Source organism: Myxine glutinosa, chromosome 5 (assembly GCF_964187855.1).
Source record: "Myxine glutinosa chromosome 5, kmMyxGlut1.1, whole genome shotgun sequence".
NCBI lineage: Eukaryota > Metazoa > Chordata > Myxini > Myxiniformes > Myxinidae > Myxine > Myxine glutinosa.
The window spans coordinates 181,252,306-181,265,228 of record NC_136265.1 but is presented as its reverse complement, the minus strand read 5'-3'; the positions used below and the strand labels follow the sequence as shown (position 1 = coordinate 181,265,228).

Below are 12,923 nucleotides of genomic sequence, written 5' to 3'. Positions count from 1 at the left end.
AGCCGGCACCCTAACCGCTAAGCCAACACCAGGCTTTCCGGACAGTCGAATGATTGATTTCAAATTGTTTGGAGATCTTTTTAAGTCCCTTCCCAGACTCGTAGGCATCTTTCTGAAGGCCTCAGAGAGCTCTTTTTATCTAGGCATGGTGACGCCGCACACTTCGACAACAAAGAGCAAACCAAACTAAATGTCTGAGGTTTAAATAAGACAGGTTCCTCCAAGATCCTCTCTGACGATGTTCTCATCATTTGCACCTGAGCTGGTGCGCCTGATTCTAATTTTAGGTATTTGAAGTAGTGATAAATGTCGGGGTGTACTTACTTTTTCCACATGCGAAATTTGCATTTATGTTTATTTAAATTATACAATGGACTACAAAATGTAAATATTTCCTGATATTTGTTATATTATATCACCTTTATCTATCAATATTGTTGAAATGAAGATCAAATAGCTGTATGTTGAAATATGTTGTAAAAGTCAAAACTTTACATGGGGTGTACTTACTTTTTCACGTGACTGTATGCACGCATCCTTAATAATATAATAAATCCTTTCCCCCAAAAGACTTTATAAACGATTCAGTATAGTATTGTTAAGTATTGTTAAGACTATAGTATTGTTAAGATTCATCGAAGAATGAACTATTTATATCTCATTAACAATACATCGGGGTTCAGGTAGGGCATTTGTCATCACAATGCATTTTATTAAATTAAAAGGACGAGGGACAGGTTTCAATTTGAATGCCTGTGATAACTCGCCTACTCCTGGCTTGTAGAGGTCTTCTGCAGCAATCCTCACATTCCACCACCATCTGGGTCACGTACAATCATTCACCACCAATTTGCAGAATCCTCAGGTTCACCCAATAGTCTGAAGCCCTTGGACTATTTTCTACATTTCATTAAACCTTGATAAATCAGTGTTTTTCCAACTCCTTCTGCCTCTCTCTTCCAATTATAATTCCTTCCGTTGTTTTGTCGTTCTCGCAATCTGTCCCATTAATCATCATTCTGTCTGTATTCCCACTACAATGCCCTTTGCTGCGAGGTGCACAATTACTCTCTCTCCTCCAGGTCATCCCGCCTTGGCCACCAGAACATCGATGCCCATCTTGGATTTCGTCTTCACAGTCTTGTCCATGTAACCAGTCTGTGTAAAAGACATTTGAGACATCAGTGCAATGCAATGGCATATGAGGAAGTCCAGACACAAGAAAGAGACCTCCATGACTGTTAGTAAACCCACGATGATGCATGTGTAAATATGTTTTAGCAATACCATGCTTTATAAACTAATTCCAGCACACGCTTATAACCATCCCTTGGAGCAGTGGTTCCCAAATTGTTGTCCACGACCCAAAATTTGAAATCACGTTTTACCTAACGACCTAAATGGTACCTGTACCTACGATTAAAAAAATTGTCGGAGAAAACACTTGACATGAAAATCCCCCTCTAAACGTGGGATTTTGAGGGAGGGGGGTTTGAAGTTCGAGTCACAAGTCTGGCTTTGGGAACGCCTGCCTTAGTGCATCCCATCAACTGATTCTATGATGCGGCATCACCACACAAGCGAGCAAGTCAGAGTCAAATACAACACCACAATGACAGTGGTCCGACAGATCCAAGTCATGGGAGCATCAGATACAGATACAACTAGAACGGTACTCGGTAGTATAAAGCACATACCTCCATCAGGCTAAACAGTTTACGTTTGCATTCCACTGATAGACCGGATCTGGCTCCGGACATGAACCAAAATCGAATCTGCTTGTTCTTCTCATCTAACAAACTCATCTCCCAAGTTTTGTCATATGGGGGTCAAATGGGTTAGGAATGACTGGGATGGAGGTGAAGAACTGAGCAACTCCTCGTCCATAAAATATCCTATATGGTCTGCATCTTAGATAGCCTCTCCTAATCAAATTCCTACTGCATGGCTTCTCATATCGACCCATGCTTTTTAACTAAATGCGGAGGTATGAAATGCGCGTGTGTGGTGCCTTAAAACCAGGCTTGCTCCAGGTCGGTGGAACTCGTTAGCCTTGGTCGGCAGTCTGCCTAAGAGAAGGACAACTCTGATCTGAAACCCGGGTGGGTGGTACTCATTAGCCTTGATTGGCAGTCTGCCTAGGAGAAGGACAAATCTGATCTGAAACCCGGGTGGGTTGACCTCGTTAGCCTTGATCGGCAGTCTGCCTAGGAGAAAGACAACTCTGATCCCAAACCCGGGTGGGTGGTACTCGTTAGCCTTGGTCAGCAGTCTGCCTAGGAGAAGGACAACTCTGATCCCAAACCCGGGTGGGTTGACCTCGTTAGCCTTGGTCGGCAGTCTGCTTCGGAGAAGGACAACTCTGATCTGAAACCCGGGTGGGTGGTACTCATTAGCCTTGATTGGCAGTCTGCCTAGGAGAAGGACAAATCTGATCTGAAACCCGGGTGGGTTGACCTCGTTAGCCTTGGTCGGCAGTCTGCCTAGGAGAAGGACAACTCTGATCCCAAACCCGGGTGGGTTGACCTCGTTAGCCTTGGTCGGCAGTCTGCCTAGGAGAAGGACAACTCTGATCCCAAACCCGGGTGGGTTGACCTCGTTAGCCTTGGTCGGCAGTCTGCCTAGGAGAAGGACAACTCTGATCCCAAACCCGGGTGGGTGGTACTCGTTAGCCTTGATCGGCAGTCTGCCTAGGAGAAGGACAAATCTGATCTGAAACCCGGGTGGATTGACCTCGTTAGCCTTGGTCGGCAGTCTGCCTCGGAGAAGGACAAATCTGATCTGAAACCCGGGTGGGTTGACCTCGTTAGCCTTGGTCGGCAGTCTGCCTAGGAGAAGGACAACTCTGATCCCAAACCCGGGTGGGTGGTACTCGTTAGCCTTGATCGGCAGTCTGCCTAGGAGAAGGACAAATCTGATCTGAAACCCGGGTGGATTGACCTCGTTAGCCTTGGTCGGCAGTCTGCCTCGGAGAAGGACAAATCTGATCTGAAACCCGGGTGGGTTGACCTCGTTAGCCTTGGTCGGCAGTCTGCCTAGGAGAAGGACAACTCTGATCCCAAACCCGGGTGGGTTGACCTCGTTAGCCTTGGTCGGCAGTCTGCCTAGGAGAAGGACAACTCTGATCCCAAACCCGGGTGGGTGGTACTCGTTAGCCTTGATCGGCAGTCTGCCTAGGAGAAGGACAAATCTGATCTGAAACCCGGGTGGGTTGACCTCGTTAGCCTTGGTCGGCAGTCTGCCTAGGAGAAGGACAACTCTGATCCCAAACCCGGGTGGGTTGACCTCGTTAGCCTTGGTCGGCAGTCTGCCTAGGAGAAGGACAACTCTGATCCCAAACCCGGGTGGGTGGTACTCGTTAGCCTTGGTCGGCAGTCTGCCTCGGAGAAGGACAAATCTGATCTGAAACCCGGGTGGGTTGACCTCGTTAGCCTTGGTTGGCAGTCTACCAAAAATGGGGGTAGAGGCACTGTTGTCTTGAAGCAGACTAGTTGACCCCTCCCAGCCCTTTTTGTTCTGTGAAGAGACACCTTTCTACATTTGTCTTGTTTCAATGCAAAGGGGCTGGTTGTTCTGCTTTTTCTTTCTTTTATGTAGCCCCCACCTTGTGTGGCCTTGTCGGCTTTGTGGTGGGCAAAATCCCATAAAAAAAAATATATATGTATAAAATAATCCATCCACAACTTTTTGAGATATCATGCTATATATCATTTCTGGCCTCATTTCTTAATGGTGAAGAATCACTTGAAAAAAAAATCTCGTATCCGGATTGGGACCTTTCCCAAAATTGAATCCATTAAACCATGTCACACAACCAACCTTTTCACCAAATTTATCCAAATACATCCACAACTTTGAGATATCCTGCACACACATAAACAAACAAGTTGTCGTGCAGAGCACAATACTTGCAAAATCCACCCCCACCCCGAAAAAGAAACTTGCCATGGATACATCAAATTGTCCATTTCATTATGATTAAAATTGACGATCTTAATCAAAGCTCAGGTCAATTGGATAAAAATCGGGCAGTTTTTCAGATGAAAATTTATAATTTTAGAAGTTTGACCTTGAGTTGACCTTTGACCTTTTGACCTCAATAGTTGGTTTCCCAATTCACAACCCAATATGTAAATGGTAAATGCTGTTCAACCTTCAAGTGAATTGGATGAAAAAAAGACAATTATAGAAATTTGACCTCAAGATGCCCTTTGACATCAATCAATAGGCTACTCTAGTTGGTTGTTATCTCCATATGCGAGTTTTTGAGGAGGTGGGAGGAAGTTCTCCCAGAAATCAAAATCTCCACCTCCTTTTTCGGCAAAGGATCATTGTTCATGAACCAAATTGTGAAATTCCTTCTCATATATTCGTAACATGGGCTCTTTTCAGAATCCTCACTGCAACTCTGACAGCCTCACTTGTAGCTTGTTTGTCGTGATATTCCCCGGAATGATTTTAATTTGTAGTGGTTGATATTCAATTGATATTTGATTTGTTGTGATATAATAATAATAAATAAGAATAATACATTTATTTTATATAGCGCTTTTCAAGAAGCCCAAAGACGCTTTGACAGAGCACAAAAAAACAATTGCAAAAAGACAAAAATCAACAGGTAAATAATCAAAGCAAAAGGAAGGAGAAGGAGAAGAGATAGTCAGGGGTTAAATGCTGTGGGTTAAATGTTGAATGCATTGTTGAACAGGTGGGTCTTGAGTGATGTTTTGAATGTGGTGAGTGAGGAGGAGTCTCTGATGGTGTGAGGTAGTGAGTTCCAGAGGGTGGGAGCAGCGATGGAGAAGGCCCTGTCCCCCCAGGATCTGAATTTGGTCCGCATGGGGGGGGGGGGTCAGGTGGTTGGTACCAGCAGAGTGGAGGTTGCGGGTGGGAGTGTGTCTGGAGAGGAGGTCCGTCAGGTAGGATGGGGCCAGGTTATGGATGGCTTTGTAGGTCAAGACGAGGATTTTGTACTGGATTCTCTGGGGGATGGGGAGCCAGTGAAGCTTGTAAAGGACGGGGGTGATGTGGTCACGGGTCTGGGAATGGGTGAGTAGATGGGCAGCGGAGTTCTGAATGTATTGGAGTTTATTGATGATTATTGAGGGTGAGCCATCGAGGAGGCTGTTGCAGTAGTCCAGACGGGAGGTGATGAAGGCGTGGATGAGGGTTTCTGCAGCCGTGGAGGAGAGGGATGGACGGAGACGGGCGATGTTTTTCAGGTGAAAGAAGGCTGTCTTTGTGATCTGTTTAGTGTATTTGTCGAAGGAGAGGGTTTGGTCAAAGATGATGCAAAGATTCCGGATGTGAGGAGAGGTGGATACTGGGAAACCGTCGATGCTGAGGGCAAAGTTATGGGTGGATTTGGTGAGCGTTTTTGGGCCAATGATGATTATTTCAGATTTATCATAGTTAAGTTTGAGGAAGTTGATTTGAAGCCAGGATTTTATTTCAGTGATGCAGTTTGTCAGGATAGAGTGGGTAGCGGTGGAGATGGACTTGGTGGAGATGAAAAGCTGGATGTCATCGGCGAAGCAGTGGAATTGGAGACCATGACGGCGGATTAAGTGACCAAGGGGGGACAGGTACAGGACGAAGAGGAGGGGGCCAAGAACTGAACCTTGGGGGACACCTTGGGGGAGGGGAGCAGTGGGGGATTTGCAGTTATTGATGGAGATGAACTGGCGTCTGTCGGAGAGGTATGATTTAATCCAAGAGAGGGCAGTGCCGGTAATGTTAAAGGTGGTTTCAAGTCGGGTGAGGAGGATGGTGTGATCGATGGTGTCAAAGGCGGCGCTGAGGTCGAGGAGGATGAGAATGTTGAGGTTGCCAGTGTCAGAGGAGAGGAGAAGGTCGTTGGTGATTTTGAGGAGAGCAGTTTCAGTACTGTGGTTGGAGCGGAATCTGGATTGGAATGTTTCATGCAGGTTATTGGCAGAGAGGTGATGTTTAAGTTGAGTGGTTACAGTGCGTTCCAAAACTTTTGACAGAAAGGGTAGGTTGGAGATGGGTCTGAAGTTGTTTAGGATGTCAGGGTTGAGTCCAGGTTTTTTCAGAATGGGGGTAACAGCAGCAATTTTGAGGGATGGTGGGACGATGCCTGTAGACAGGGAGGAGTTTATTGTTGCAATGATAAGTGGAGAGAGAGCAGGAAGGGAGGCCTTGACAAAGCTGGAGGGGATGGGGTCAAGAGTGCAGGTGGCAGTTTTCATTCCTATGAGGAGTTCAGAGAGGTCAGTAGGGGAGACTGGGGAGAACTGAGACAGGGGTTGGCAGGATAAGGGGGGGCAGGTGGTTTGAGGGGGAGCAGGTGCGGTGGTGGTTAAGCTGCTGTGGATGTTGTCAATTTTGCTTTGGAAGAATGAAAGGAAGGAGATGCAGTTGTCTACTGTGAATGACTGGGTGGTGGTGTCCAGGGGGCTGAGGAGTTTGTTTATTGTCGAGAAGTGCTTTTGGGTTTCCAGAGCCAGAGTGGATAATTTTAGAGTAGTAGGCAGAGCGGGCACGGGAGAGGGCATCTTTGTAGTGTTGTAGGTGGTCCTTGTAGGCTTGGGAGTGAATTGTGAGACCTGTTTATTGCGGAGTCTTTCAAGTTGGCGAGCACGAGTTTTCATCAGGCGGAGTTCAGGGGTAAACCAGGGAGCAGAATGGGTGAAAGAAACTGTTTTGGTTTACACGGGCGCAAGCTGGTCAAGGCAGGAGGAGAGAGTGTGGTTGTAGTAGTCAGTGAGGTCAGAAGGGGTGTGGAGGTCAACGAAGGGAGAAGTGGACATTTTTTCAGAGAGGGTGGATGAGAATGAGGTCGGTGAAAGAGCGTTTAGCTTACGGAAACCCTCATATTCCCACCCTCATAGTCCCCAGAATGATTTTTAATTTGTCGTGATATTCCCCAGAATGATTTTTAATTTTAGTGATGTTCCCCAGAATGATTTTTAATTTGTAGTAATATTCCCCAGAATGATTTTTAATTTGTAGTGATATTCCCCAGAATGATTTTTAATTTGTTGTGATATTCCCCAGAATGATTTTTAATTTGTTGTGATATTCCCCAGAATGATTTTTAATTTGTTGTGATATTCCCCAGAATGATTTTTTAATTTGTTGTGATATTCCCCTGAATGATTTTTTAATTTGTCGTGATATTCCCCAGAATTATTTTTAATTTGTTGTTGTATTCCCCAGAATGATTTTTTAATTTGTTGTGATATTCCCCTGAATGATTTTTAATTTGTTGTGATATTCCCCAGAATGATATTTAATATGTAGTGATATTCCCCAGAATGATATTTAATTTGTAGTGATATTCCCCAGAATGATTTTAATTTGTAGTGATATTCCCCAGAATGATTTTTTAATTTGTTGTGATATTCCCCTGAATGATTTTTAATTTGTTGTGATATTCCCCAGAATGATTTTTAATTTGTTGTGATATTCCCCAGAATGATTTTTTAATTTGTTGTGATATTCCCCTGAATGATTTTTTAATTTGTCGTGATATTCCCCAGAATTATTTTTAATTTGTTGTTGTATTCCCCAGAATGATTTTTTAATTTGTTGTGATATTCCCCTGAATGATTTTTTAATTTGTCGTGATATTCCCCAGAATGATATTTAATTTGTAGTGATATTCCCCAGAATGATTTTTTAATTTTTCGTGATATTCCCCAGAATGATTTTTAATTTGTAGTGATATTCCCCAGAATGATTTTTAATTTGTCGTGATATTCCCCAGAATGATTTTTAATTTGTTGTGATATTCCCCAGAATGATTTTTAATTTGTAGTGATATTCCCCTGAATGATATTTAATTTGTAGTGATATTCCCCAGAATGATTTTTAATTTGTCGTGATATTCCCCAGAATGATTTTTAATTTGTTGTGATATTCCCCAGAATGATTTTTAATTTGTTGTGATATTCCCCAGAATGATTTTTAATTTGTAGTGATATTCCCCTGAATGATTTTTAATTTGTAGTGATATTCCCCAGAATGATTTTAATTTGTAGTGATATTCCCCAGAATTATATTTAATTTGTGGTGATATTCCCCTGAATGATATTTAATTTGCAGTGATTTCCCCTGAATGATATTTAATTTGTAGTGATATTCCCCTGAATGATTTTTTAATTTGTCGTGATATTCCCCAGAATGATTTTTAATTTGTAGTGATATTCCCCAGAATGATATTTAATTTGTAGTGATATTCCCCTGAATGATATTTAATTTGTAGTGATATTCCCCAGAATGATATTTAAATTGTAGTGATATTCCCCTGAATGATATTTAATTTGTAGTGATATTCCCCTGAATGATATTTAATTTGTAGTGATATTCCCCAGAATGATATTTAATTTGCAGTGATATTCCCCTGAATGATATTTAATTTGCAGTGATATTCCCCTGAATGATATTTAATTTGTAGTGATATTCCCCTGAATGATTTTTTAATTTGTCGTGATATTCCCCAGAATGATATTTAATTTGTCGTGATATTCCCCAGAATGATTTTTAATTTGTCGTGATATTCCCCAGAATGATTTTTAATTTGTAGTGATATTCCCCTGAATGATATTTAATTTGTAGTGATATTCCCCTGAATGATATTTAATTTGTAGTGATATTCCACAGAATGATATTTAATTTGTCGTGATATTCCCCAGAATGATTTTTAATTTGTAGTGATATTCCCCAGAATGATTTTTAATTTGTTGTGATATTCCCCAGAATGATTTATAATTTGTAGTGATATTCCCCGGAATGATATTTAATTTGTAGTGATATTCCCCAGAATGATTTTAATTTTTAGTGATATTCCCCAGAATGATATTTAATTTGTAGTGATATTCCCCAGAATGATTTTAATTTGTAGTGATATTCCCCTGAATGATATTTAATTTGTAGTGATATTCCCCAGAATTATTTTAATTTGTAGTGATATTCCCCTGAATGATATTTAATTTGTAGTGATATTCCCCAGAATGATTTTAATTTGTAGTGATATTCCCCAGAATGATTTTAATTTGTAGTGATATTCCCCAGAATGATATTTAATTTGCTGTGATATTCCCCAGAATGATATTTAATTTGTAGTGATATTCCCCAGAATGATTTTTTATTTGTCGTGATATTCCCCTGAATGATATTTAATTTGTAGTGATATTCCCCTGAATGATATTTAATTTGTCATGATATTCCCCTGAATGATTTTTTAATTTGTCATGATATTCCCCTGAATGATTTTTAATTTGTAGTGATATTCCCCTGAATGATTTTTAATTTGTAGTGATATTCCCCAGAATGATATTTAATTTGTAGTGATATTCCCCTGAATGATTTTTAATTTGACGTGATATTCCCCTGAATGATTTTAATTTGTTGTGATATTCCCCAGAATGATTTTATAATTTGTAGTGATATTCCCCAGAATGATTTGTAATTTGTAGTGATATTCCCGTGAATGATTTTTAATTCGTAGTAATATTCCCCAGATTGATTTTAATTCGTAGTAATATTCCCCAGAATTATTTTAATTTGTGGTGATATTCCCCAGAATGATATTTAATTTGTCGTGATATTCCCCAGAATGATTTATAATTCGTAGTGATATTCCCCAGAATGATTTTTAATTTGTCGTGATATTCCCCAGAATGATTTATAATTCGTAGTAATATTCCCCAGAATGATTTTAATTTGTAGTGATATTCCCCAGAATGATTTTAATTTGTAGTGATATTCCCCAGAATGATTTTTAATTCGTAGTAATATTCCCAGGAATGATTTTAATTTGTAGTGATATTCCCCAGAATGATATTTAATTTGTCGTGATATTCCCCTGAATGATATTTAATTTGTAGTGATATTCCCCAGAATGATATTTAATTTGTCGTGATATTCCCCAGAATGATTTTAATTTGTAGCGATATTCCCCATAATGATTTTTAATTTGTAGTGATATTCCCGTGAATGATTTTTAATTCGTAGTAATATTCCCCAGATTGATTTTAATTCGTAGTAATATTCCCCAGAATTATTTTAATTTGTGGTGATATTCCCCAGAATGATATTTAATTTGTCGTGATATTCCCCAGAATGATTTATAATTCGTAGTGATATTCCCCTGAATGATATTTAATTTGTAGTGATATTCCCCAGAATGATATTTAATTTGTCGTGATATTCCCCAGAATGATTTTAATTTGTAGCGATATTCCCCATAATGATATTTAATTTGTAGTGATATTCCCGTGAATGATTTTTAATTCGTAGTAATATTCCCCAGATTGATTTTAATTCATAGTGATATTCCCCAGAATTATTTTAATTTGTGGTGATATTCCCCAGAATGATATTTAATTTGTCGTGATATTCCCCAGAATGATTTATAATTCGTAGTGATATTCCCCAGAATGATTTATAATTCGTAGTGATATTCCCCAGAATGATATTTAATTTGTCGTGATATTCCCCAGAATGATTTATAATTCGTAGTGATATTCCCCAGAATGATATTTAATTTGTAGTGATATTCCCCAGAATGATTTTTAATTTGTAGTGATATTCCCCAGAATGATATTTAATTCGTGGTGATATTCCCCAGAATGATATTTAATTTGTCGTGATATTCCCCAGAATGATTTATAATTCGTAGTGATATTCCCCTGAATTATTTTTTAATTTGTCGTGATATTCCCCAGAATTATTTTTAATTTGTTGTGGTATTCCCCAGAATGATTTTTTAATTTGTTGTCATATTCCCCTGAATGATTTTTTAATTTGTCGTGATATTCCCCAGAATGATATTTAATATGTAGTGATATTCCCCAGAATGATATTTAATTTGTAGTGATATTCCCCAGAATGATTTTTTAATTTTTCGTGATATTCCCCAGAATGATTTTTAATTTGTAGTGATATTCCCCAGAATGATTTTTAATTTGTCGTGATATTCCCCAGAATGATTTTTAATTTGTAGTGATATTCCCCAGAATGATTTTTAATTTGTTGTGATATTCCCCAGAATGATTTTTAATTTGTAGTGATATTCCCCTGAATGATATTTAATTTGTAGTGATATTCCCCTGAATGATTTTTAATTTGTAGTGATATTCCCCAGAATGATTTTAATTTGTAGTGATATTCCCCAGAATGATATTTAATTTGTGGTGATATTCCCCTGAATGATATTTAATTTGCAGTGATTTCCCCTGAATGATATTTAATTTGTAGTGATATTCCCCTGAATGATTTTTTAATTTGTCGTGATATTCCCCAGAATAATTTTTAATTTGTAGTGATATTCCCCAGAATGATATTTAATTTGTAGTGATATTCCCCAGAATGATATTTAAATTGTAGTGATATTCCCCTGAATGATATTTAATTTGTAGTGATATTCCCCTGAATGATATTTAATTTGCAGTGATATTCCCCTGAATGATATTTAATTTGCAGTGATATTCCCCTGAATGATATTTAATTTGTAGTGATATTCCCCTGAATGATTTTTTAATTTGTCGTGATATTCCCCAGAATGATATTTAATTTGTCGTGATATTCCCCAGAATGATTTTTAATTTGTAGTGATATTCCCCTGAATGATATTTAATTTGTAGTGATATTCCCCTGAATGATATTTAATTTGTAGTGATATTCCACAGAATGATATTTAATTTGTCGTGATATTCCCCAGAATGATTTTTAATTTGTAGTGATATTCCCCTGAATGATATTTAATTTGTAGTGATATTCCCCAGAATGATTTTAATTTGTAGTGATATTCCCCAGAATGATATTTAATTTGTAGTGATATTCCCCAGAATGATTTTAATTTGTAGTGATATTCCCCTGAATGATATTTAATTTGTAGTGATATTCCCCAGAATGATTTTAATTTGTAGTGATATTCCCCAGAATGATTTTAATTTGTAGTGATATTCCCCAGAATGATATTTAATTTGCTGTGATATTCCCCAGAATGATATTTAATTTGTAGTGATATTCCCCAGAATGATTTTTTATTTGTCGTGATATTCCCCTGAATGATATTTAATTTGTAGTGATATTCCCCTGAATGATATTTAATTTGTAGTGATATTCCCCTGAATGATTTTTAATTTGTAGTGATATTCCCCAGAATGATATTTAATTTGTAGTGATATTCCCCTGAATGATTTTTAATTTGACGTGATATTCCCCTGGATGATTTTAATTTGTTGTGATATTCCCCAGAATGATTTTATAATTTGTAGTGATATTCCCCAGAATGATTTGTAATTTGTAGTGATATTCCCCTGAATGATTTTTAATTTGTAGTGATATTCCCCAGAATGATATTTAATTTGTAGTGATATTCCCCTGAATGATTTTTAATTAGTAGTGATATTCCCCAGAATGATATTTAATTTGTCGTGATATTCCCCAGAATGATATTTAATTTGTAGTGATATTCCCCAGAATGATTAATTTGTCGTGATATTCCCCAGAATTATATTTAATTTGTAGTGATATTCCCCAGAATGATTTTTAATTTCTAGTGATATTCCCCTGAATGATTTTTAATTTGTAGTGATATTCCCCAGAATGATATTTAATTTGTAGTGATATTCCCCTGAATGATATTTAATTTGTAGTGATATTCCCCAGAATGATTAATTTGTGGTGATATTCCCCAGAATGATTTTTAATTTGTAGTGATATTCCCCTGAATGCTTTTTAATTTGTAGTGATATTCCCCAGAATTATATTTAATTTGTCATGATATTCCCCTGAATGATTTTTAATTTGTAGTGATATTCCCCTGAATGATATTTAATTTGAGGTGATATTCCCCAGAATGATTTTTAATTTGTCGTAATATTCCCCTGAATGATTTTTAATTTGCAGTGATATTCCACAGAATGATTTTAATTTGTAGTGATATTCCC

At 38.3% G+C, this 12,923-nt stretch overlaps 1 protein-coding gene across 1 annotated transcript in view; it reads right to left on the bottom strand.

Moving 5' to 3' along the window:
* Positions 1–1,003: 1,003 nt before the first annotated feature.
* SLC7A6OS (solute carrier family 7 member 6 opposite strand) overlaps positions 1,004–12,923 on the bottom strand; it is a 54,463-nt gene continuing 42,543 nt past the window's right edge. Inside the window, exon 6 of the mRNA XM_078779213.1 lies at positions 1,004–1,158. Coding sequence (XP_078635339.1) covers positions 1,134–1,158 — 25 coding nt within the window. The 3' untranslated portion in view covers positions 1,004–1,133. The remainder of the gene's footprint in view (positions 1,159–12,923) is intronic.